The sequence below is a fragment of the Lycorma delicatula genome, chromosome 9, assembly GCF_047948215.1.
Source record: "Lycorma delicatula isolate Av1 chromosome 9, ASM4794821v1, whole genome shotgun sequence".
Classification (NCBI taxonomy): Eukaryota; Metazoa; Arthropoda; class Insecta; order Hemiptera; family Fulgoridae; genus Lycorma; species Lycorma delicatula.
Genome location: NC_134463.1, coordinates 89,370,664 through 89,396,735, shown reverse-complemented (window position 1 = coordinate 89,396,735; position 26,072 = coordinate 89,370,664). Strand labels below are relative to the sequence as shown.

The 26,072-nt window shown below is 29.2% G+C and overlaps 1 protein-coding gene across 2 annotated transcripts; it reads right to left on the bottom strand.

Annotated features, from left to right (window-relative positions):
* Nucleotides 1–399: 399 nt before the first annotated feature.
* Nucleotides 400–12,779, bottom strand: RpS9 (ribosomal protein S9). Of its 2 annotated transcripts, XR_012757631.1 has the most exons (6): nucleotides 12,675–12,779; nucleotides 9,475–9,726; nucleotides 8,959–9,077; nucleotides 4,013–4,080; nucleotides 3,392–3,642; nucleotides 400–621 (listed from the first exon to the last, which is right to left on the bottom strand). XR_012757631.1 is itself a non-coding variant. In XM_075374911.1 (5 exons), exons 2-5 carry the CDS (start codon nucleotides 9,695–9,697, stop codon nucleotides 450–452), a joined length of 582 nt encoding a protein of 193 aa, XP_075231026.1. In that variant the 5' UTR covers nucleotides 9,698–9,726; nucleotides 12,675–12,779; the 3' UTR covers nucleotides 400–449. The 2 variants fall into 2 exon arrangements, 1 of the variants encoding a protein (XP_075231026.1); XM_075374911.1 differs by lacking the exon at nucleotides 3,392–3,642.
* Nucleotides 12,780–26,072: the final 13,293 nt, after the last annotated feature.

The window sequence follows — 26,072 nt, the reverse complement described above, 5'->3', positions numbered from 1 at the left end:
TCTCACTTATTGCTTACTGTCGTCCACTTTATCTACGCAAAGTGCTTTTACACATTTCAGCTTTGTCATTGTACATCTTTTAAGCTTTTAAGATTGTACATCTGACAGATGTACAATCTTAAAATCTTTAATTCAAAATTTATATATTTATAATTAATAAAAGAAAAAAACTAGCAGTTAAATAAATGAAGTGGAAAACTTAGTTCCTAACAAACTGTGATAAAATTAGCATAACTTTAAGAATACTGTTCTATAAAAATTACACATAATATATTTATCAAATCACACACTAATGACTGATGGAGCAGCTGAATCAGATTTGCTAATTTATAATTATTATATTTACTTCAGTGAATGTAGGTTCAGGATGACGAAAAATTCGAAATAAACACAAATATATAAATGACATAAAACAAATTCTTTATTGACATTAATAAAATCAACATTGTTTAATCTTCATCCTCATCTTGAGCAGCACCTCCAGCTCCCTTTCTGGAGTTCTTCCTCTTCACACGACCAGGACGGCCACCACCGAATGGAGATTTGATTGAGAAATCAATGTGCTTTTGTGAATCCAAGCGAACAATGAAACTTGGAATATTCACCACTTGTTTACGTACCCTGTAACACCATAGTAACACAAGACACTTCAATACTTAATTTTTTTAAACACAATATTAAAAACATTAAAGTGCAGTATTTTTTAAAAATGAATCAAGTTTGAGTAATATCAAATAAAACTCACCAATGGAAGGTACATTAAGACCATGATATAAACATATATATCTAAAAACTTTATCTTAGTTACGTTGATATTATTCTATCTAACTGATATAAAATAACCAGTACAGTTAGACACTAATCAATATTATCGAATTATTTCAGTTTTAACAACCGATTGAACTTGTAAAAAAATGTGTAAAGACAGCATATCATGCTGAACCATCTGATTTTTTTCACACAGCTGATTTCAATACTATCTATTTTCTGTCAGGCAACTGGATCTGGAACTACATATTTCAGCAGCAAATAAATTTTAAGTTTCCTTTTTTTCAAAAACCATTAATAATGTGCAATAACCGTGATATCCTGTCACTTTCCAGCCATTACTAAACAAATTTTATGTTTTTACTGAATTTTTCATATAGAGCGAGACCTTTTCATATAGACTTTTGAGACCTTTTATTCAAGCAAATAGAAGGAAAAACATTTTCATAAAAATAGATATTCCTTAAAATTTTAGAATGGTTTCCACACCATGCTTTGGAAGTGGTTTTTTTTCAATTTCTGAAGCAATAAATTAATTTTAACACTGACAAAAATTGATAATGAACTAAAGAATGCTAAACAAATTTTTTTTTACACAGGAACTTTTTAGTCCTGTTACCCAATTGTTAATGTCTGGTAATTTTTTCTACGAAAGGGAAATTTTGTTTTGTGACGAAGTTGGTAGCGCTACTCAACCGGTATAGATACGGCAGTGTGAGTTGATTCTCCTTGAGCTGTGTAAACTTTTGTGCCGTTTCCGGTTGTGTTACGAACAGAATGTCTTTTACCATAGAACAACGAGCTTTCCTTCTTGAACAATATTTTGCCATCGTACGCGAGTGTAAAAGAATCATTTCACGTTAAATTTGTTGGTGTTCCTCCGCCAGAAAAAATGTCAGTTTCTAGGCTAGCAAACCGATTTCGAGGGACAGGTAGTGTTTGCAACAGAAAACATAGTGGTCGACCGACTCGCTTGACAGATGATGTTTTAGAGAATGTGAAAACAGATTGCTCAATTTTCCATGGAAAGGTTTACGAAAACTTTCCACACAAATTGGTTTGTCATCTTCAAGTGTTCAGAAAGCCGCTAAAAAATTGAAATTGTATCTGTATCGCGTACAATTAGTCCAAGAGCTTCAGCCTCCAGATTTAAACAAGCGATTGCAATATTGCCGTTGGTTTAGGTCTCTCGTAAATGATAACGGAATCAAATTTTTAAACACAGTGTTCTTTAGTGATGAAGCTTGGATCCATATGTGAACAGTCAAAACTGTCGAATTTGGGCGGTTGAAAATTCTAATGTTTTACAAGACAAATCTTTGCATCCTGAAAAAAATGGTTGGTGTGCGATATCTCGTCATCTTATAGTCAGACCCATATTCTTCGAACAGACAGTAAATGGTACAGGAATATTATGCACCAATTGTGTCCCTCCTGGAACCTCAAGAACAGTATTGCTGGTTTCAGCAAGATGGCGCTACATGTCACACGTCTCTAGAAACCATGGATTTTCTGCAAGATCTTTATGATCGAATAATAAGCAAGGGCTTATGGCCTCCAAGGTCCCCAGACCTCGCATTCCTGACTTCTTTTTGTGGAGCTATATTAAGTCCGAGGCCTTCAAAAACAATCCTCACGCTATTGAACTTTTCCAATGCAACTCTTAAAAAGGTTTCTGCTAATATGCTGAAGAGTCCGTGCGTGTATAACCACAAGGAGTGGGCATTTTGAGCATATTCTTTAACAATTATGTAAGTAATAGCTTTTTATTTAATCTCATTTGTAAGTAACAATACATTTTTTATTCCACCTAAATTTCCCTTTCTTAATTACATTGGGTAACATGACTAAAAAAATCACTCTGTATAATATATAAAACAATCCATGAACTCAATATTTAAGGCTTCAGACAGTGGAAACTTGTCCAATTTCAATCTACACATTACAGTCCATTTTTATTTTACCACTTCTCAGTTATTAAAAACTTATTTTGATCGTAACAAACAGAAAATAGATAATTCCTATCAGCTATGAGTGGAAATTGAATTGGAAAGCATTCAGCAGGCAGATTTATAATGCTACCAAAAAAAATCCAGTATTAAAATATGTCTGAAAAGACAGTCTGTCTTAATATCTTTTCAATTTATAAAAAGTATAGCTTTCTCTTAAAGCCTTACTGTTACCTGTACAAAAAAAATTAAGCACAGTTAACACAACATTATAAAATTGATATTTATGTAAATTAATGAATTCTCAGATTCATTAACTAGAAACAATATGTTCAATAATTATCTGTTAACCCAGAACAGACAGTTATATAGAAGGCAAGCAAAAGAAATGCTGATAGATGTTTCTTACTGTCCAGAATGAAAATGTATCTCTTCCGTATAACAAACATCTATGATATTAAATGCCTGCAAAATAAAGAGAATTGTCATTTTTGCCTCTTGAGATTAGAGATTACTGCCAGACAATGCAATATCTCTAGCAAGTGAGGCTGTAACTTAATTCAGCTGATAATTCTTTTTAATAAATAATATTTTTGAATTAACATGAAAAATTATACTAATAAAAATTTTTACAACACAGCAACAAAAGAATCATATACAAATAAAACGAATACCTGTTATAGGTAAGCAGGATAAATTTTCCATCATTTCTTAGATTTACCCATGACATCACTCCATGACTTAGGATACTGATCAGGATTACAAGTGCGACAAGACATTAAAAGCAGTCCAATTAATAACTAACTGAACATAATCTTTTCAGTGGCCTGTCTGAGTAACTTCTGGGGCAACTTCAGACATTAAGAGCAGTTCCTTCATCAAAAACTTACTCTTAAGTGGCCTGAATGAAAACGCACAAGAAAATCTAAAAATGAAGAGCAAAGTATGAAAATCCAGTGCATCCTTTAAGTTCCTGGACGAAAGCATAAATTACAAATAATAAAAATTCACAGTTTAAAATCTTTACATAACATTTATTACTTTAACCAAAAACTACTAAAATATTAGGGGAGCAGCCAAAAATGTTTAAGAAAAAGAAACCCGAATGGGCCAATTATAGCAATCTAATGTTATACTACAATTTTTTTGAGTGTATATTTCAGAATACGGGTAAGCTCTTCTGGTTACTCCCCTGATAGATAATTGACATTAAAATGAAAACCAGTTAAATGCAGCAGTATTATAACAAAATTTCCTTATATAAAAAAAAATATTAAAATGTAACAAAATTTTACCTAATGTGTCTTTGCCTAATAAGAACTCTTGCATGATGGATAGACTTAGCCAGACCCAACTTGAATACCTACATAAAAAAGAAAAAATTAACATAAATAATCACTAACAGTAAAGTTTTGTCAAATATACTGTTCCAAATTATCATAGCGTTTTCTTGCAGAGATAAGAATGATTTTAACCATTTACTTCATAACTGGATTTTTTTTTTTTACAAAATTATAGATCATTAGCTGAAACCTAACCTAAGTTATTCAAACAACTTCAAACACAAAAATAAAAATTTACGAACACAGAGATGGGAAACTGAGGGGTTAGGTATCTATCTGTTGGGAAACCTATTACAGATTAGAGAAATTTAGTAAAAATATAAAAATTTCACAATTACCAGTTCATTTTTACTAATCCATTTTATAAAAAAAAAAAGCTTGTTAAAAATATTAACATAATACATATGAGGCTCGGCTGATAAATTTTGTACACTAGTGTGCTACATGGAAACAAAAGGTACAATATCAAGTTAGGTGTGGCAGCACATGATAGCTAAAATCCCCCTTTACAAACGTGCAATAATGCATTGAAATCAGTTCACCAGTTTGTTTTCAGTAGTAATTAAAATCAAGGCGAGTAGTGTCAACACAGTTAAAACAGTGATCCAATTTTTATCAGCAGAAAATTTTCATCATTAAAAGCGGTTTACGGTAGTGAAACTGTTGACAACAGTACTGCGAATAGATGGGCACTGAAATTTTGGAAATGTGAAGCTGGTAAAGCAACAATTGAGGACGCATCTCGCAGCAGATGACCAGTTTCCGTGAGACAAGAAACATCGAAAGAAGGTGGAAGATTTGCTTCAAAGTGACAGTCATGTAAAATGTTGCAAAGAACTTTGTGCTGAGGGAAACTACTTCCTTTTCAATATTGTGACGGAGGATGAGAGTTTGGAACATCATTATGACCCGGAAGAAAATAGGCAAAGCATGGAATAGACATTATGAATTGCCAAAACCCAAAAAATTAATAACTCAAGCACTGGTGAAGAAACTCCTTTTGATGGTGTTTTGGGATTACCATGAATTCCAAGAATGGTAAATCGAGACATTTCAGACAACAAATATGTCACATTAGAAAGACCACCATGCCCATAATCTAGCAACATGACAATGTGTGGCCTCACACAATGCACCCTGCCACTGCAGAGGCTTTCCGCAAGCTGAAGTTGAGCTTATTCCAGATCTGCCATACTCACTGCATTTGTCTCCATGCAATTTCCACTTCTTTTATCTAAGAAGGGATCTCAAAGGTAATCCTTACTTATATACAAGACGACTGATGAGGTGAAGAAAGCTATGGCCACTTTGATCTGAGAAAGACGGCCAGAATTTTTAAGCGACAATGCAAAAACCTGTCACACATTGGAAAAGTGTATCCATGTAAACTGGTATTATATTGAAAAATAAATACTGCATTTTTCAGCTAAGGTGTTGTACTTTTATTCATTTTTTATTTCATTCCACAATCTCTTTTCATTCCCACGCTACACATACGTGTGCAAAATTTATCTGCCAAGACTATAAATAATATTCATTTACTCAGAAAAAAACTAAAATAAATAGTTTTATAAAATAAAATTCAATTACATTAAAAATAATAGTTAATATTAATAGACAAAAACGTAAAAATATAAATTTTCTAGATAGTAATTAATAAATAACTTATGATTTAACTGTGTAGCCTTGCCATGAATCAGATTAACTACATTTAAGTTATCTGGGATTAAACAAGGCAGTTATTATAGCCTTCACTGATTAGAGGTAAGTGCAAATATATACACTATCTCCTGCCCAATTTGTGAGGCAATTTTTTCATATTAATAAATGAAATTTGATAATATAATACAACTAAATTTACCTTTTATTTCTTACACAAAACTTATACGATACGTTTTCCAGAAAATAGGAAACTTATGGAATAACAAGTTTTTTAATTTCAAAGAATTTTTTAATTTTGACTAGATATTCTTTCACTAACCTCTATATTTTCACTATAAGTCACTATTAACAAAAGGATTAACCATATACTAAAAAATAAGACATGAAAAACTCGCTTTTATTAATTTTTATTTTTGTTTACTTCATAAAAGCCCACTGTTAAAATTTCATTTTTAATTGTAGCTTTTCACATAATTCAATTTCATCTCTTATAAAAGCTATTAATACACACATGCAATATTCCTCTACATAAACCCAGTTATAACAAATATCACCAACAATGCACAGTGCAAATACAAATATTTTAAGCATGTGTCATTTACAGCTAACAGTAACACACAAATTCAACAGGTACTTGATAGAAAAATATAAATAAGCTTGTTTAGCTATATTAAAAAAATTAGGGTAGTGCAATTGCATTAAGTATACTTAATAAAAATGTATATAGCATTGCTCAGTTTATTTTTACAATCATTGCCAAAATAGGCTAATTAGGTGTCCTAAGTAAACTCATCATTGCAACTGCCATATCTGAAAATTATGAAATCATTTTTTATTAAAGCCTAATTCACTATAAAGGTTACGTTATTTTTTTCATTAACACTTTCAGAAAAATTCTAATCTTTTAAAATAAATGACAACTGAATAAATAATAAATTGTGATATCAAATTAAAAATAATTTAATACTGCTCAGTTCACTAACACAATCATTGCCCATTGGCTAATTAGGTGTCCTAAGTGAAATCATCACTGCTACGAGATAAATTTACTTCCTTTCTGAAGATCAAACAGAATGCTCCATATCTGAAATACTTAACAATAAAACAATATTTCCATATTATGGATATAACATCAACGCTAAACAGTGTGACTGACTACATTACCAGAACAAATATAGTTGATTACTGTACCAAATAAACTACTCAGTTGTGTTTGTTAAGAGTCTGCCATATTGAACCCAACTTTATTCTTCTAAATGAAAACTTTTGTGAAAACTTGGCATCCATAGTTTCAACAATTTTAGATATTGATTATTTAGTATGTAGATCAAGTATTCCAAAACAAAAAAGATGGATTCAATATGGCAGATCCAAAATGTCCTACAACAAAAGTTCAATATGTGTGTTTTGTATTTATTTATACATATATATATATATATATATATACTCAAAAAACATCAACAAAACAAGTAACAGAATACCCTAAAAAAACCAACAACTTTCAAACAAACAAAAACTGTCAACCTTTGCGGGATCCAGCATCATGTTACATACACAATTCTGTAATACATATAACAAATAAAAACTTAAAAATTCAGAAAATACTGTATCAATTGATGCAGAATCTCGTGAGTCTACAATTTGTATTAGTTTTTTATTTTAGGTTTTCCTATCAGTGTGTTTTGGTGGTGGTTGTTTTTTAATTCAATTAGCACAATGGTCAATATGTTGACTTACTTGATTCTCAAAAAAAAATTACATATATGCTTAATAAGTTGAAAAATAAATTGGGTTATAAAAAAAAAGTAAGACTAAAAATAATTGTAGTACTAATGTAAATTTTGATGGATATCTGCAACATATGCATATCTGAAACGGGCTGCAAAAGATTTGAATCTTTTGGAGCCCGTTTCAGATCATATTAATAAATTTTTCACATAAACTTCTACTAAATTTACTTCATTTACTAAAATTTTCACACGTTACTAGTTACATTAAGTTAGCTATCATTAAATATGCTACAGCAAAATACTATTTAATAATTGTAATCATAAAATTAAATAAAGAAAATAAAATAGTCTATAGTAGCAATCTATTAATGAGATATAAATCATGTTTATATTCTGAAAGTAACATAATCAATTTGTAAACCTACTAAATGATAATCAGGTTAGTTAATAATAGTGTCATTCTTTATCAGCATTTTAGTTCCTATTTGTAAACCAAAACAAAAGTTTCCCTGTACCTACATTTCAACAATCATGATATACTCTATCAATAATCAAACTGCTAACACTAAACTTATAATATGAATGTATCAGAGCTAACCACCAAGTGTTTATAACTTCCACCTGAAACTCATCTCTGAATATTAATTTTGCCTTTCTTAGTTTATAACAAAAATATCATTATGATTTTTTTTGCTTAACACAAGGCCAAACAAAATTACTACTTTGAAAATTAACAGAATAAATGTTTGAAATCTAGTTTAAGTAATTGAAACTTCAGCTCTTCCTAGGTACCTGTTTATAGAAAATACATAAAACATGACTATAGAATGTAGACCATTACATTGCCTGGTGCATTTTCCGGTGTCAAGTATTAGGACAACTATTTTGTTACTTATAGTCATGCAAGAAAATTCACAACTAAAAATAAGATTTATTAATAGGAGCTGAAATAGATTAAAATAAATACTCCCATAAAAATTTCTGAAAATTGACAAAAACTAACAAATCAAATTTATAGTTAATAAACTTAAATCCTCAATTTAGATTTAAACAAAACCTAATAATTTTTTAAAATGAAAATTTTATTCTGAATATAGAATTATTTTTAATCAATCCCTGACAAAAAAAGTTATACCTGAAACCTGGTGTGCAGTCAAATGGTTAAACATAAACATATTTGGTTGTAATTGAATTCTTATCGAATTTCATTAAATCAATAACTAAAATCAACCACCAGCTCTGACACCTTACAGAAGCACTCGCATCCCAATTTCAAAACTGGTAAAGTACAAAAAAAATCCAATTAAACAGCACCTGGCATTAATATTTAAAAAAAAAAAAACATGAAAAGCAAAACTAAGTTTAATTGTAGTTCAACTTTAATCACCACAAAGGTTTAATTACTTAAAACAAAATTCACAAGTTTTTAGATGAAAAATTTTCAATAGCAAACAAAAAAATAATTTCTGGAAAATAAACATACATACAATGAAAAACAACACTAACCTGAGTTTGTAGACGTCTTTCAAGGAAATCCTCAATTTTCAACCCAAGTACATAATCAAGCTTCATTCTACTTTCATCAAGTACACCAATACGTACAAGACGACGTAACAAAGCATTACCTGTAAGAAAAAAAAAGTTAAATGTGCTTTGATATAGAGCGTTATGTAAATATTACAAAAACTCTAACTCTCCACACATCAGAAAATCTATCAACATCAAATATTTGAGTCAGATAAGAGGTGTCAATATATTTTTATTCATCATATAATATTAGAGAGAAAAATTGATAAAAAAATAATACCATAACGTTATATTATTATTCATAAAATAAATAATATTCTGAATAAAAATTCCATTTTGCTATAACAAGACTACAGCAGTAAAGAAATAATAAACAGTCAACGCACATATTCAAATTCATTAAAAAAATCACATTAAGCTACTTCAATTTGAAACTATGCATTAAAAACTAAATGCTAACCAGTCAGAAGAGAATAAAGTGAGCATCATGCTTACCTTCAAAAAGTCTCTTTTGATCTTTTTCTTCTAAAGTTAAAAGTTCTCGAGCAGCCTTTCGAATTTTTGCTAAAGTATACTTGACACGCCATACTTCTCGTTTATTACGAAGACCATACTCTCCAATGATTCTTAATTCCTGTTCTAAACGTGCCTTTTCATATGGACGTCTGGGTGTCACATATGTTTTACTATGTACCGTAGGAATTCGTCCGTTTACCATTTTGAATAAATAAGCGTTTTAATAACTACCTACAAACAAACAAAAATATTATATACAGAAGTACACTATTACTGCATTACAATAACAGCAATAAGATCTTCCATATAATCAGTTTATACGAGTATCTATAAAAACAACACAATATTTTCAGAAATCATAATGGTAATCATCATTGATAATGGAAGAACATACTGATGAACATTATACTGTACTTGAAGAAGTCCGCCTGATATTTACAGTTCAATTGAGTATTATCACGTAACTGTACCACCTGTTTTTCAGGTGGGTCTTTAAAATCTCAAGAAAAAGTATAAAGTTTAGAAAGCTCAGTTAATAAGGATGGTGAAAAATTTGAACTGGCTTCTTGCTACTTATGATTGATGTCCTGTACATTATTCCTTCCACGGCATTATTAGTGAACAAACATTACCAAATAGAACTACTGTATAACTGTTCTAAATTTTGATTTTTTTTATGCACAAATTCAAGTTTTCAGGAAACTAATAATAGGCAACACTTGTAAAACTAGAATAAGATGGCCACAAGCAATTACAGGAGAATTTTTTTTTTTTACTCTTTGTCAATCCCTCAATAGACAATTTCAGGGAAATGAGTGTATGAGTGACAATTTAATGTATGAGTGTAAATGAAGTGTAAGTCTTGTACATTCTCAGTTCGACCAATCCTGAGATGTGTGGTTAATTGAAACCCAACCACCAAAGAACACCGGTATCCACGATCTAGTATTCAAATCCATGTAAAAATAACTGGCTTTACTAGGACTTGAACGCTGGAACTCTCGGCTTCCAAATCAGCTGATTTGGGAAGACGCATTCACCACTAGACCAACCCGGTGGGTGATGAAATCTCAACTAAGAAAATCTAATCTAAAACTAAATTTAACTCAAATAAAATTAATCTGCAAAAAATTATATTATACATGTACAGTGCAAAATGATAACATTTTTGGTGCGGGTACTTTGTAACCCTTACGAGGGACACAACTTGCTTTTCAGTAGAGTTGTCCGTAAGTTAAGTTACAAAGCACCCACACCAAAAATTTTGTTAATCTGAATTATACATGTATAATATAATTATTTGCTGACTGAATAATTTTATTTCAGTTAAATTTTGTTAATAAGGTTAGATTTGTTTGTTATATAGAAGTCTCTTTGCAACTTTGTCAGATGACAGGAACATGTTTGCTGCGGCAATAAGAGATGGGCAGCCTTTTAGAGAGTACGTTAGTTCATAGTTCCTATAATTATATTTCGCTTCTTGCATTACAGGATATATTATCCATATATAGCAATCAATGGTCTGGTGCGTAGCTTGCTTCATGTCAACACTTTCTGTGCCGCAGTGTTTGTTCTCGAAATTATCTAGAGTCCACATAGCCCCAAAATACACATAAATTCTGCAAATGTATAAGTTTGACAATAAACAAATTAATGAGTACATGATTATTAATAATATTATTTAGTGAGCACAAATCATGAACATAATAGTGTTTCAAGTCACATAGTATGCACTAAACATGAGAATTTAATAATGAAGTCTGTTTCGGTTTCATTTGTAACATAAATAATCTTTAAATTTATTCTTGATATTGAAAGATATCATATATTACAGTAAGAGTTTTTAATGATTAACTGTAATTTTTATGAGGCAATCAGATGTGTCGTGGTCAATATTTGTATGCTGATGACATTATTACTACTTAACTCAGAAACATGATAAATTGTATAAAATACGCCCTCTCCAAAAACATATCATTCCAGGAGAAAACTGTAACTGAGTCTATGGTACCATGGCAGGATTGACTGCAATATATAAAAAAAATAAGTGACCAGTACGGTGTGAAAATATACAAACTTTTCGTTACAAACGGTTTTGTGTGTAATTTTAAAAATTATGAGTGAAAAGTCACACGTTTTCAAGAAACAAAAATTTACAGAACTTAAGAAAAGATTGGAAATATCTTCTGAAGAATACTGCTTACTAAAGAATTAAGAAAGGAGAAACAATTTTGGCATTGAAGGATGACAAAAATAATTGTGGGAAGACAGGCAACAAGTACTTGTGCTAACTACAAAAGAGGAACATGACTTAACGTCAAAAGATGTTGACTACAATGATCGAATGAGTAGCTACTACACAGTTTTAAGAAAAGGTGTAACATTTTTGGTAAGGGTATTGAACTTAAAAATTTCACCACAGAACTTAGGTCCTACACTCCATAATTAATAAAAAACAGAGGCAAGTCCATTACTATATATAATTACCGGATATTTTGTAGACTTTTAAGAATACAAACTAACTCGATTACTCAAACGAGAATAAAGTAACAGCATACTTGTTATTCATGTGATTTGACATGAATTTCCTGTTGGCTATACTATGTCCTTTGTGTCCAATCCAGTGCAGGTGCCTACACTGTAATGTTGAACCATCTTAACACAAATCTGCATAAATAATAAATTACCCTAATTACAACTAACGCAATTAAACTTGTTTTCAGGAAGTTATAAGGCAAATTTGTGTTCATGAAATTATGTAACTATTCACATTCTTAAAATGAGGCAAACAACGCATCAAAATTCTTGGTAGATAACATTTTTAACGTTTGAAGGCAAAACCCCATTGGAAAAACTATATATAAACTAGTTTCCTCAGAAAAGTTCGTGCAACACATTTTTTATAAATTTGTAAAATTATAACTATTTCAAACTACACTATAGATAAATTTCAGTGATATTTAAGTGATTTGAATACCAGAATACTTGTAGCTTTCAAATAACTAAATCTGGCAACGATTTGTACCAACCGTGCACGTGGTTCAAAATTATATTTTTCCGTAATTTCGGTCTTACACCATTATTCTTAATTAATTTGATGATTATAACAAAAACCCTCATTAAAACATTGGCCACAAAGAAATATGTGCAAAATTTGTGAAAAATAATAATTAACTTACCTACAAGAAACCCAAAACGGGCACAAGACCGCCCAGCAACCAACGAATGGCAAAATGAGCGACTCCCTATGATGGACTGTTGGTAGACGGAAACGGAAATCGGAAACGAGGAAAACATTTTTTATAATTTTTCTAAACGTAAACTATTTTTATAAAATTAAAGTAACTTAAAATAAATAATTAAAGTACTAAAAAATAAAAATAAAATAAAAATATGTAAACAAAAATATGAACTAGATTTTTTGTTATAAATTAAAGTTTGAATAAATGAATAGATGATGATTATTCGTTATGGTTGAACTATGTATTTACACAGAAATTAGAAATTGTTCTATTTTGATAGACTGTTTTGTTCTTAATAACATTTTCTTTATGTTTTAATTAATTACATAGGTTGAAAACGTGCAGAATGTATTTTTCAAAAAGCTTCAGAACCTAAAGCCAACACTTCGTTAGTTTACAGATTACCGCGAATTGTATTGATTTAATATAGTTACTACCATGATGAAAGTAAGAAAGTGTCGCACACCCAGCGTTGCGCAGTGGCTCGTCCCAAAATCCTTTTCCCGCCATGATGTTTAAATTCGTTTATGCGGTTGGCGCACAAACAGAAGCAGACATCATTGTCATTAAAGGCAGAATTATCAAAAATAAACAAACTTTTGAAACATAAAAGAATAAAATTTATTGACGTATATGAAAATTGGCGTCGAAATGTGGATTTTTACTCTAATATTTATAAATAATTGAAGATGAAGTCAATAAGTTCAGAGAAAATTTCATTCCATTGATCGATTAGCCAGTAATATATTCTTTTCATTTTTCCCATACAGGCATTTTAATTCGAAATTTAATCATATTTATTTCATCAAAATTTAAATTCAGATAAAAAACACACTTTTGAACTTACCATATTCAATTTTTATATTATCGCGTGATTTTCCACATTTTTATAGCCACACACTTTGCAATGCTTCATTCTCCAGGAACGGAAAATCTTTCATGTTCTTTTTCGCTGGCGAATCAGTTCTGCTCAAACAATTAAGGAAATAACACGACGGCATATTTACATTTGTATCAGAATAAATTTTTATAAAAAAAAAAACACTTTTTAAAAGCGAGTAGTTATAAAATCGAGAAAATTCAGAGACAAACTATCCATGTAAAAGCTAAAACTGTCTTCAGAGAGAAAATTAATTCTTTTCTGCTTTGTCCAGGTAAAAAAATGAGTCAGAGTTGTAAAATAAAACGGATTAAGATATCAAACCTGAATGCAGAACAATTGTTCTCTTTATTGCACGCGGTTTAAAATGGTTTACCTAGAAAATCCCTTGCATTTCATTTGACTCATTAGAAAAATATGTTTATTGAATATAAAATTATTTTTCACTAAACAACAACTTTTTATTTTATTTTTATTTCAGTATTATAAAGTAATATTCATTTTGGTATCCGTAAAAATATAAGTAATATCTCATTTTCCCGTGTAAATTAGATTATTAAAAACAATTTCTTTCAAAAATTGTTTTGTGATAATATTTTTAATTAAACTAAAAAATCATCAATTCCCGAAGATTGACCAAAATAAATAATATCAGATCTTTAGTTATAAAATTTTGAAATAAGTTACTCCCATTTAGTTGATTTTCCATTTTAACAGCATTAAATAGTTTTACATAACAAATGGAAAATAATATTAGTAAAAAAAATATTTTATGAGCATAAAAAAAAAAATTATCGGTGATTCGATACCGAACCCCACGGATAGCAAAAGGAGTCGTTACCATAGAGCCACACACACTACACGAAGACTTTGTGTGTCAGTTGCACTTCATAAGATGTGTCCCCTGTTTGTTTAGGTTTTCATTCATTATTTTGAATTTTATCTTAATTAACAATCAATTTCAATACTCTTAAGAATCAATAAAATACTTAAAATAGAATCAATACTCTTAAGACTTGTATAAAATATTTATTTTTATTAAGGATTATTAAAAAAAATTGTTTATTATTTTTAATAAATATTACAACTTTATCAGTACCAAATAATACTAATTCATATTGAAAGTGAATAATCATTCATAAATATTCGATTGTTAGCTCGTTTAATCATTATCATGTATTAAAATTTTGTAAAGTTTTTGTACAACTAAAAACTTTTGTCCCAAAATCCCTTACTTATATGTTCAAATAACCCGGTAGAAAATGAGATTTTGGGACGAGTGTATACGCACATTTAAAAATGTAAAACAAAATTTCAGGAATTAGGGATTTAAATATTCATCGTATCATGCGAAATAAAGACTTCATTGAATGAAAGGGCAAAATGAGCTTCTCATGAACTCATTTGTACAAGTCGAAAAATAAGAATAAAATTCCGCCTCATAGACCATTTTTCTTTTTGGAGTAAACATCCGCAGTTTGGAAGAAACTGTTACTACTCAAAATTAACAGATTTTCTGGGGAAGCATTTAATAATTTTATTTGATAAAAGATACTCGGATCTTGGTCTCATGAAATAAATAGAAACCATAATGATTACAGGTGGCTTGCAGACAATTTAAGCTGCATTGCAAACCTATAGTTTTTTACTTAGTACAAATTCAACCCCTATTTTCAAAGATGTCACTGTCTTATTCAAAATATTTTTTATAGAATTTAGGGTTATTTTTTAGTTGCTTCTGAAATAAATTTTAATATACAAAATAAAAACTTTATGAGAACAACTATAAGTTAAAAATTTTTATGAAAATCAATAATATCGAGGATTAACTTTTTTATCTACCAAGGAGAATAGTGCATTTTTTTTTTAGCTTCTGCAATAGGTCATTTCTTTTTATAATCTCTATTTAGTCAAGTAAATTAAAATCTGTTTTCTGGCTCCTTGAGTACAGAATCCCTCTTGCTGGTAAGAATTTTTTATGAAAGATTTTTCCAACCTGATCCTTCTTTACCATGATCATTTTCATGTCATATTAATTACTTCACCTTCACAGTTTTTGAATATATTACTGATGCCAATCTCTGCAACAAGTTTTTTGAAAAAATCTTCAATTAAAAGTTGAAAAAATCTTCATAATACATTTCATCTACTGAATATGGCTTGTCATTTTTCTTTGCTTGCCTGATGAGTGTCATATACTGTTGAGGGACATGGATCAGAGTAGATTTTTTAATATGTCATTCAGTTACCACTGAATTGTCACTATCACCTTCATTCTGGGTATGACTATTGATGGATCACTGATTGTATGTTTTCTAATTTTAAAATGGCAAAAATGCATTTGTTTTTATTTTGCTTCATACACTGTCGCTGTAGAGTATTACATCTATTAATTTTTTCTCAGCGTAAGCCTTAGTGTTTATACAATTAAGATAGTATCACACACAGTTACCAATTTCATTAGTCCCCCCCTTTGCCCTATCCATCATGCCAAATATAACAGCTAAATTTGTTATTTGCCAATTGGTGTACGGTTAAATGTATAACATTCAATTTTGATGTATTATAATATGTGGATGGATTTCCCATGGGAAAAGTGCTTAGAGGTCATATACGGCAAGTACCCTCTCTGAAGTTTTATCCTTTTCTTTTTCCATGTGGGAAAGCTCTTTTTCTTTGAGGCAGGTATCATACTTTTCCTGAAATTGAGTTTTTTCGTTTGTACTAGCATTTAGAAAAGCAAGGCAAAATTCACACTGGTCTTTTTTTGGATTAAAGAAAGCGTTGTTATATTCTGTATTAAATATTGTATAGTATTTATACAAAAATAAATGTGATGTATTGTGATGTATTGTACATCACATAACTTGATATAAAATGCAATGGATGGCCAAAGCACATCATAAATAGATCCTAAATATCCTGATTTCACTGTAACTACTATTTTATTTATTCAATCAAAAAAATGTTATGACATGTCATTAAAAAATATCTTCAGATTAGCTTAATATTTTCTGGACAAAACAGTCACATCTCGAAATAAAACTGGATAATGGTTGCCATTAAAATTATTTCTTTCAAGAATACTGTATCACCTCAGTTTAATATATTAAAACGATAAAATAATTTATCCTTACCTTTTGAAAAAACTGTTCTAACCCAAAATATGACTGTATTCGCCAAAGTAAATGAACTCACACTAAGGCACTTATTAAAATGTGACACTATTCCACAAAAAGACTGATGCTTAATGACAACAATAGAAACAACTGACATGTGACTCTATTGGTCAGTATAAACGTGTTGACATGTCAGAAACACATACTGTCACTGTTGTCATCTAGTGGCCGCTGTATAAGTTACAACTTGTGACTCCATTCCAAATAAAAATATAGACAAATTACAGTTGTTTCATTGTGAACTAAAAATGAATGTTTTTAAGTTTTCAGTCTTCTTCCAACTGACGACTTGTTAAACAAAAAAGTAGTTTTATTTGAACATTTGAAAATGCTAAAAGTAATTAGTTGCAATGCTATTCGAAACTATCTAAATCTTATTTCAGCACTGGCTAAATCTTGACAAAATTTCTTTTTCAAATTTATTTTTAGTTTCCATAACCCTCTTTTTATGCACACTCATCATACAAAGACCGACAAGCTGATGTTCTGTCATTGTTAACCTAACCAAGTTTTTATCGTATGTAAGGTGCTGAAGGATCTTTTGATAGTGCACATTGTGCAGACTATGCAAGTGAGATAAGTAGTGCTTGTTTATGGATGATGTGTAGAACAATTGGGTTTCTTTAACAAGTGCAGCTAGTTCTCTCTCCTTCAGTTCGATATTTAGCACTTTTTTTCCTTTCCATTGGTTGTACCAAAGTTCAGCTTTACCGAGGAAATCATTCAAATTGTAGTAACTACAGAAACTTGTAGTTTTTTAAAAAAATCCTCATACATCATATCAAACATTATGTGAGGGTGCAACATAAGCAATGAGAATGCAGGCAAGTTCTTCTCAGAAAAATGCTGTTCTAGAGACATTATTAATGAATCTATGCACAGAATAATTAGTAATCTACAAAACTTGCTAGAGGTCTGTGCTGGTGGATTCACATGATATTTCTGTTGACTTGCGGCATATTGAAATCTGTTCCAAGATGATTGGTGATTTTTTTCAGCCTCTGCTATAACACTTTCACTTTTAACAACTGTATTTCCATGGCGTTTTGTTATGATGCCTGTGAATTGCTCATTGAAGTAAGTCCACACTTGTTGACTGAAGGAATGCTAAACATTTTGCTATGAGACAAGCATTAACAATGACTTCTGATTTTGTAGCATTGCAATAAATTTGAAAAGTAGCTTTTCCTGTTGCAGTGTTACAGTCTGATCATAGTTTTTCAAGCACCATAACAAATTGCACATAATGTTTCTTGAATGTGATGATACTTCTATATTTTTGAGACCAACAGGTTTCACAGAGCACTGGTGTATTCGGTAAGCATTTTTGACGAAGGACCTTATTAATCTTACTATTTCTTTTACTGTGCAAATTGTATTTTGTATCACTGCTATTTTGTTCAAGTTGTTTACAACTAGGTTCAGTTTGTGACTAGCACACTGAAAGTATAACACTCTCATATATTTTCTCAAATAATTTTCTGGACACCACCATCCTTTCCTGCCATACTGAAACACTCATTGTATCCTTTTCTGACACATTTTTCTGAATCAAGGCCTACCTTTTCTACAAAGTTGTTAATTGCTACAGATTGTGCATCCATGTCAGTCAACTCTATAAAACCTAGATTCCTCACAAACCATCATCTTTTCTTCGTCAAAAAATCTTACCCCATTGGAAAGTTGCTCTTTCCCTGATATTTCACTGCTCTCGTCCGACAGGATACTGTAAGCACATGCTTTCTTTATGTCAGTAGTGATATTGTCTCTAAATGATTTTACCACATAGGCTAATAATTTCATTTTGAATTCGTGGTGACAATTAAGTGGCATTTTTTGCACCCTTTTTTATGTGCTCTTTTAAAATGTGGTCACTAGTGTCAATTTTGAGTTTGATCAAGTCTTCAAAAACACCTTCATGATTTTCTTTGCCCCTCAAAGGTAGATCATGTGTGCCACAAAACATTACACTTGAAATTATTGATGCAAGAATTTTCTTGTTGGCTTCCATTTCTTGGTGGATAGAAATCAGCTGTACATATATCAACTGATATATTTTCAAGAAAAACGTTTGCTGCTGTAGCTGCAGATTTGTACCACTGAGGTGTGAGATTTCGCGAATTTGTGCATGTCTTTATAGCGAGTAAAAGACCTCACTAAAAAAGAACCCAAAACACCATGCACATTAGTTGGTGGAAACAATACACAGTAAATGCACAATGCACCCTTTAATTTATTGGAATATGCTAGCCAGGGAGCATAAAATATAACACCCAAAATCTCAGTCGAGTTCGTTAATGGGCAAAATCGAACCATGAAAGTGGCAACGGGGGAGCTTTTCAAAAAACAAAATATTGCTATAACTTTCCTATTAAGTAAAATACCGAATTGGTTTAAAGTTCCTACTATTCTCTGGATAAGGGACTAAAACTTATCTAAGTATAGTTTTTTGATATCACCAACCATTGGCCCAGGCAATGGAAAAAATGACATTTCGAAGACAAAAAATCATACCTTCCTTAATAGGCACACTATTGAATCGGTTTAAAGTGGTCGTCAGTCCTCTAAACATTACCTAAAACTTTTGTCTGAAACAATTTTTGATATGACCAACTCTTATGGCAAGGGATGACCAAAATGTTGCTGCAATTGTAAGATGGAACTTGTTGTATGCTATACATTTGAACATTTTTTTACATACAACCATTGGCGTATTGAGTAAATTTGAAGTTTTTCTTAACTTAAGGTGGAAATCTTTTTTATCCCCTACTTAGCACTAGTGAAATCTACCTCCGCCTTTTAGTGTGCCGAAAGGGATTTTTTATTGTTGAATGATTATTATTTTTAATAAATCTTTAATATTTTGTAAAATTTGTTTTATTATTTGCAACTAGCACAAGTAGTTAGTTGCAAAATCAACAATTTCAAAATTCAAATCCATCTAATTAAGCAAAAGTAGCTAATCAAAATTTTTAATTGTTATATTTATAATTATTGGAGTGTGGTATACTTGTTATTACTAAATTGTTTAGTATTATTATGATTTTTCTGAAAATTTCTATAATAAAAACATCAAAATTACTATTATTACAAGCAAAAAACAGCTTTCACATTTCCTGAACATTTTAGATTGCTTTGCAACTCATTGAAAATAATATATTTTTAGCACGAAATAAAAATGTTTCTAATATTAATTTTACATTACTATTATGAGATTGCGGTCTAAACTAGCTTAAATGCGTCTACTCACTCACACTGACTGCAGCGCTTAAATAGGGTACATGAGTTACTAGAACATTCCCAATCTTCCGAGTTTTACCGCAGACCATCCAGAACCGCCAGTTACCCACTTGTTTATCAGAGAGCCCACCCGCCAGGATTCAAACATGCTTTCTAGCTGCACGTACTATTATCAATGGTTCCCAAACTTTTCTGAGTAGCAGCGCCCTTTTTCAATTAAAATTTTTCCATGGCACCCTACCCTATGTAAAACTATGACTAATCATAAGTAAGAGATAAAAATAAATAAAACTCAAGTATCTTCAATATTTTTTTTACTTTATTAACATTAAATTAATAATTATTAATGTCTTGGTTCAATTAATTATAAAGCTTTTAGAATATTTCATGGCACCACTGTGAATAGGCTGCGGCTCCCTGGGGCGCCACAGCGCACAGTTTGGGAATCGCTGCTATTATAACTTATTGATATTGACCTATAATTTTTTGTTTGACTAAATGAACCAGGGGGGCAAGTGGCCACCGTGATTACACCTATGCCAAACAGTTACCATTTTTATGTTTAAAAGAAGTTTTTTTTTTAAAAAAATCAAGTAATTAATTGTTTTTTATTATATACACAAATTTAAAATAATTTTTAGAAACTTATTTAATATACAATGTGTCCTATAAGTTTCCATACACAGGAAAAATAATTTTTTTTATAAAAGCATTTTTATTTATTTTTACGTATTTATTATTATAACTTATTTATTTTTACATATTCTATGTTTATTTATGAGTCACCATGTAAAATGCATATATATTTTGTATTTTTTTTTAAGTAAATTGCATTTAAGATTTAAGACTTTGGAAATCTAAAGTTATTTTGAGTTAATTATTTTTATATTTCATTACCCGAATTGTTATACAAAAGATTTTTTTCAACTAATGTACTCTCTATACTGGTGATTAGAATACTTTTAAAACTTGATAATTATGATGTTTTGAAATTAATTTTTGTGTAATTTCATTACATTACTTGTATATTAAAATAATTACTTTATTAAGTTCGTTTTTATTATACTTTTCAACTTTTGTAATGATTTTTCATTAATAAGATTTATTAAAAAAAATTATACTATTTTTTATTAATTCTAGGCAACATTATAAAATATTGTAGAGAATACTACACCACTGTTTTTAAATATTTAAACAGCATAATGAACATCTGTAATTCATTGTTCAATTATTGTTATAAAATACTCTTTATGCAACAAAATATGCTGATATCCATTTACAAAACTAAGTAATTATAACAATTTATAATTCACTGTTTCTCAACAGAAGGTGTAGATAAATTTGTTGCTGTACACTATCTAATTCTTGCAGCTGTGACATGTAAAACAAAAAGCATTAGTCAATAGTAGTTTTCTTTGAAAGTATTGATGTGCATTAGGGAGATGGTCCTCGTAATGAAAACATCCTAGCAGAGCAGAGCTGAATTTCTGAATTTGCATGACTTGGTATGCTGAACTGTTTCCTTGGTTAAAGAAAACATGAAACGACTTCATTCCTCATATCCCTTAGTAAATCTGCCACAATTCTTATAATACTGAGAATAGCTATATTAGTTTTGGGAATGATACTTACATATTATGTCAGGTTAACCAAAATGGCTATTTTGATGATACCCAACTGTATCAGTAAAAAAGCAAATTATCGCTACTCTTTAACTGTCATTGTTCTTGCTTCATTAAAAGGACATTTCAATTCATAAAAGCAACACAAAGACTTCCTCACATATCTTCTGAGATACACGAGTTTTTCCTCTAAAGCAACATACACATTTGAAATATCAAACATTTAATTTTACATTCCTAATTTGTATGTTGAAATCAATGAACAATAAGCAACTCCAACATGTAAATGGGGTATGTAGTCTTATATAACTCAGGGCCAGCCATTCCTGAAATGTATGGTTAATGAATCCCAACCACCCAAGTTATTAAACTTTATTATTATCCACCATCTAGTATTAAATCCATATAAAAAATAATTTACGTTGACTACATTTAAACCTCAGAATCTTTGCTCTTATCAATGGATTTGTGATGATTATTTAACCACTATACTAATGTAGTGGAAATTGGGTACATCTATTCAAATTAAAATAAACCATCAGCCACATTCCCAATGAAAGAAATACAGGTGATCCATATTATTTATCGTTATTAAACAAGTACATTACAGATCCAATTGCAGAACAGAAAGATTTTTTTTTTATTTAAGGCTTTTCAAATTTTAAATTGGTTTAGATTAAATTCATCTAAGGAAGGTAATAATGAATCGACTTATTTTTCAATGATTAAAATGTAAATTTAAAAAAAAAAATGTTTATTAATCTGATGAGTTCAATTAACATTTCCTGACCTAGTGACTGAGAGATGTATTAAATATGCTTCCTTTGGCCACACAAGCTTTAAATATATTTCTACTTCAAAACATTTAAAACCCTGGAAATTTATTTATTTTTATTATTTCCATTTGTAATTAGTATTACAATCTGTTCTGTTCAACTAGTAAATAATAAGCAACTCCATGGCTCAATAAGATGATAATGATATGTAAATGAGGTGTAGTCTTACAGACTTAGACCGACCATTTCAGAGATGTGTGGTTGGTTAATTGATCTTCAATCACCTAAGTACAACTACTGTATAGTATTCAAATCCATATAAAAGTAACTTATCTTTACTATAATTTAATTCTTAGAACCTTCAAATTTGAAAATTAACTGTTAAATACCTAATTTCAACAATAATTTTACCACTACCAGAAACAATTTACCACAATTTTATGAAAACCCAGTGGTGGATTCCCTGAAAATTAAAATTAATTATTTTGATTTGATAGTAGAGAGAGGCTTTGACAAAAATCCTTCAGTCTTATTTTAACATTAATACTAATGCTTTTTAAAAATGTCAGTAAATTTTATAACAACCAGTCATTTTTAAAAACTTTTACTAGAATGCACCTATTTTGAGATAATAGTCTTTGGTATTAAATAGGCCCACTATCCTAGTCTGATTTTCATAAAAACTTTATAGTACCAATATGTCATATAAATGGCAAGTGTTTCAATCAAATTAATTTCAATCGTAATTATTCCAAACCAGTAAACTGTTCTACTTAACTCTTCAGTATGTAATTATGCAGGTAGGCTTTGATCTTTCCTGTATAATCTTTTTCAAATTACTCAAACATTCAAATATTGAAAATCATTTCCAATCATATTAAAAACAGATTTTCAAGACAATGATATTGATTTGTGTAATCAATGGAAATGAGATTCGGATAATAAATGACAAAACAAACAAGCTACTTTCACTAGAGGTGGGTTTTTGGAGATGAAGCTACACTCTAACACTTAGAGACAGGATAGGAAATAGGAGATGAGAAAAAGAATGAAGGTAGTATAGTTCGACATATTAGACCAGCATCAAGAAGAAAGAGCTATTACGATAAGGTGATTTAAGGAGCCCCAGCTGGTTACCTTGTGTATGAGAATGCCAGTGGAAAGGTGAAGGAGAAGAAGTCCCAGAACTTCTTAGAAGTAATGTGTGTAGGCCAAATTAGAGAGAAGACAGATAGAAGAAGAAGCATATAGAGCCCATCATCAGTGGATTGCAGAGTCCAGAAGACAGTCATGTTGCTGTAATTTCTGCTTATAAGGAAGGTATAAGGTACAGTAGTTATAATTTAGTAATCACTACATTAATGCATTCTTATTTCAGTTTCTAATCTACTTCAGCATTATTTTTCTTCTTAATTTAAACATTATCTGCTTTTTTTACAACTTTTTCTCTATTACAATACAATATTATAACACCACAGCAATCTAATTTCATTACTGTACATAGGAATCATGAAAAATTGTTTTTTCAAATAATCATTTACATAACATTTACTGCATCCTGACCTTTCTGGTGGAGTGTTAGCATTTGTCTTTCATTTGGAAGGCTCTGAATTAGAATCACAGTCAGGCAAGGACTTCTCACATGCAATATAAAATTATTTCTTATAAACATATACATCATATATTTTAAATGGCATCAGCCTATATTTACTAAAATAAAATAAATAAATCCTAAATTAGATTTTTATTCTAATGACTTATTAAAAACTATATAAATATAGCAGTGTGAAATAAACTGTAGATAATACATATTAAAAAAAATGTCTGTAACATGTTATCTAGAATCTTCAATATAAACTATGACTGTTTTTAAAATTGAAGACCTTAGAAATAAAACATAAAACTAATCAAAATATTCTGTACTTTACTCGTTATACTGCTGTATAAAGAACATTTAATGAAAAAGTTCCAAAAATCATTAGATGAGATGATCTGCTGTGGTGTTGTAGTTTGTAAGACATATGTTTTAACACTGCAGTAAAAGATTTCTATCTCTCACATGTATGGATTAATAAACAGGTTAATTCCATTTCTATGCAACAACAGAATAAAGATTTTTCACATGGTGTTTATAAAAATCCAATAAAAAGATTAAAAATAAAATTTAGATATTAAAATAAAAAAAAGAAAACTACATAATTATAATAATCAGTTTATTAAATTTTTTACTGGAATAGAACACTAGCTAACATATTGTAAGGTTTATCATGACTAATCATATTTAAATTTTATATCAATACTTTATTTACTTATTTAAACTTTACAAGGAGAAAAATTAAATTAATAATAATTTACAAAAAAATTATATGTGAACAAATATTAAAAAAAATTAACAAACCCAAATTTTTAAGGTTAACTGTAATAACATCATAATGTCAAAACAAATACAATCATAAGCTCAAATTAAACCAGGTTTTTTTTATTTAAAAACAAAAAATCATTGATTTTGAAAATTTTTAAGGGAAAATATTTTAATCACTTAATATAATTATTTACAATTAATAAAATGTATTTTTATTAAATTTTATTTTAGACATAAGTTTATTGTTTTAATTTTAATAAGATAACCTAATTATTTTTATAATTTAAATTTTTACAATTTTATTATTATTTTCCAAAGAAAAAAAATTATTTTCACAAAAAGAAAAATAAATTAATATACATAACAGTAATAATAATAATAAAGATGAACCTAAGAACCTAATCTAATAATAATAATAATAATAGAAATAACAATAGTTTAATAACTAAATTTACAATCAATTAATAATTAAGTAATAATAAAATAAAGTAAAAATAATTACACAATAATAATAATAATAATAATAATAATAATAATAATAATAGCTAAAGCTAGAGTGACAATAAAAATAAGAATTAAATTAACAATAAAATTATTTTAATTCGCAGTAATTATATTTTACTTCTACATGAGGTAACAATTGTAATTTTCTTGTACTTGACAAATTTACATATTATTTTTAATATTAGTTTATTAATTTTTTTTTTGTTTATTATTATTTTTATTGTATTCATGTTCATGTAATATACAAATACTTAATAAAATACATATAACTTAATAGAAATTGAAATTTTTATATAAATGTAATAGATTATTATTTATTATTATATGATTGTATAAATCTATGCATGTATGTACATAAATGCATCATGCTGCATGAATATCTTATAGTTATATATTTTAACATAATTATGTTATACATATAAATATATGTATGTATAAGTGTGCGTGCATACAGCTGTATTATATAATATTATTTTTGAGAAATAAATACTTATATTTAACACAATATGCATAATTTTCTTATTTTTTTCATTTGAAAAGAATTAACAATTTATTAATTTATCTTGAAATAAATTAACAAACAAAACATTTAGCTTATCTATAATACATATTTTATTACTACATATCGTTTATTAAGATATACATGGTATGAACACATTATATTATCATAATATTATTTTTAACTAGATACACACGCACACTAATATATATACATATATAAATTATTTGGTTTTTACATTTACATTAAATATTTTTCTCAATTAAATTTTTA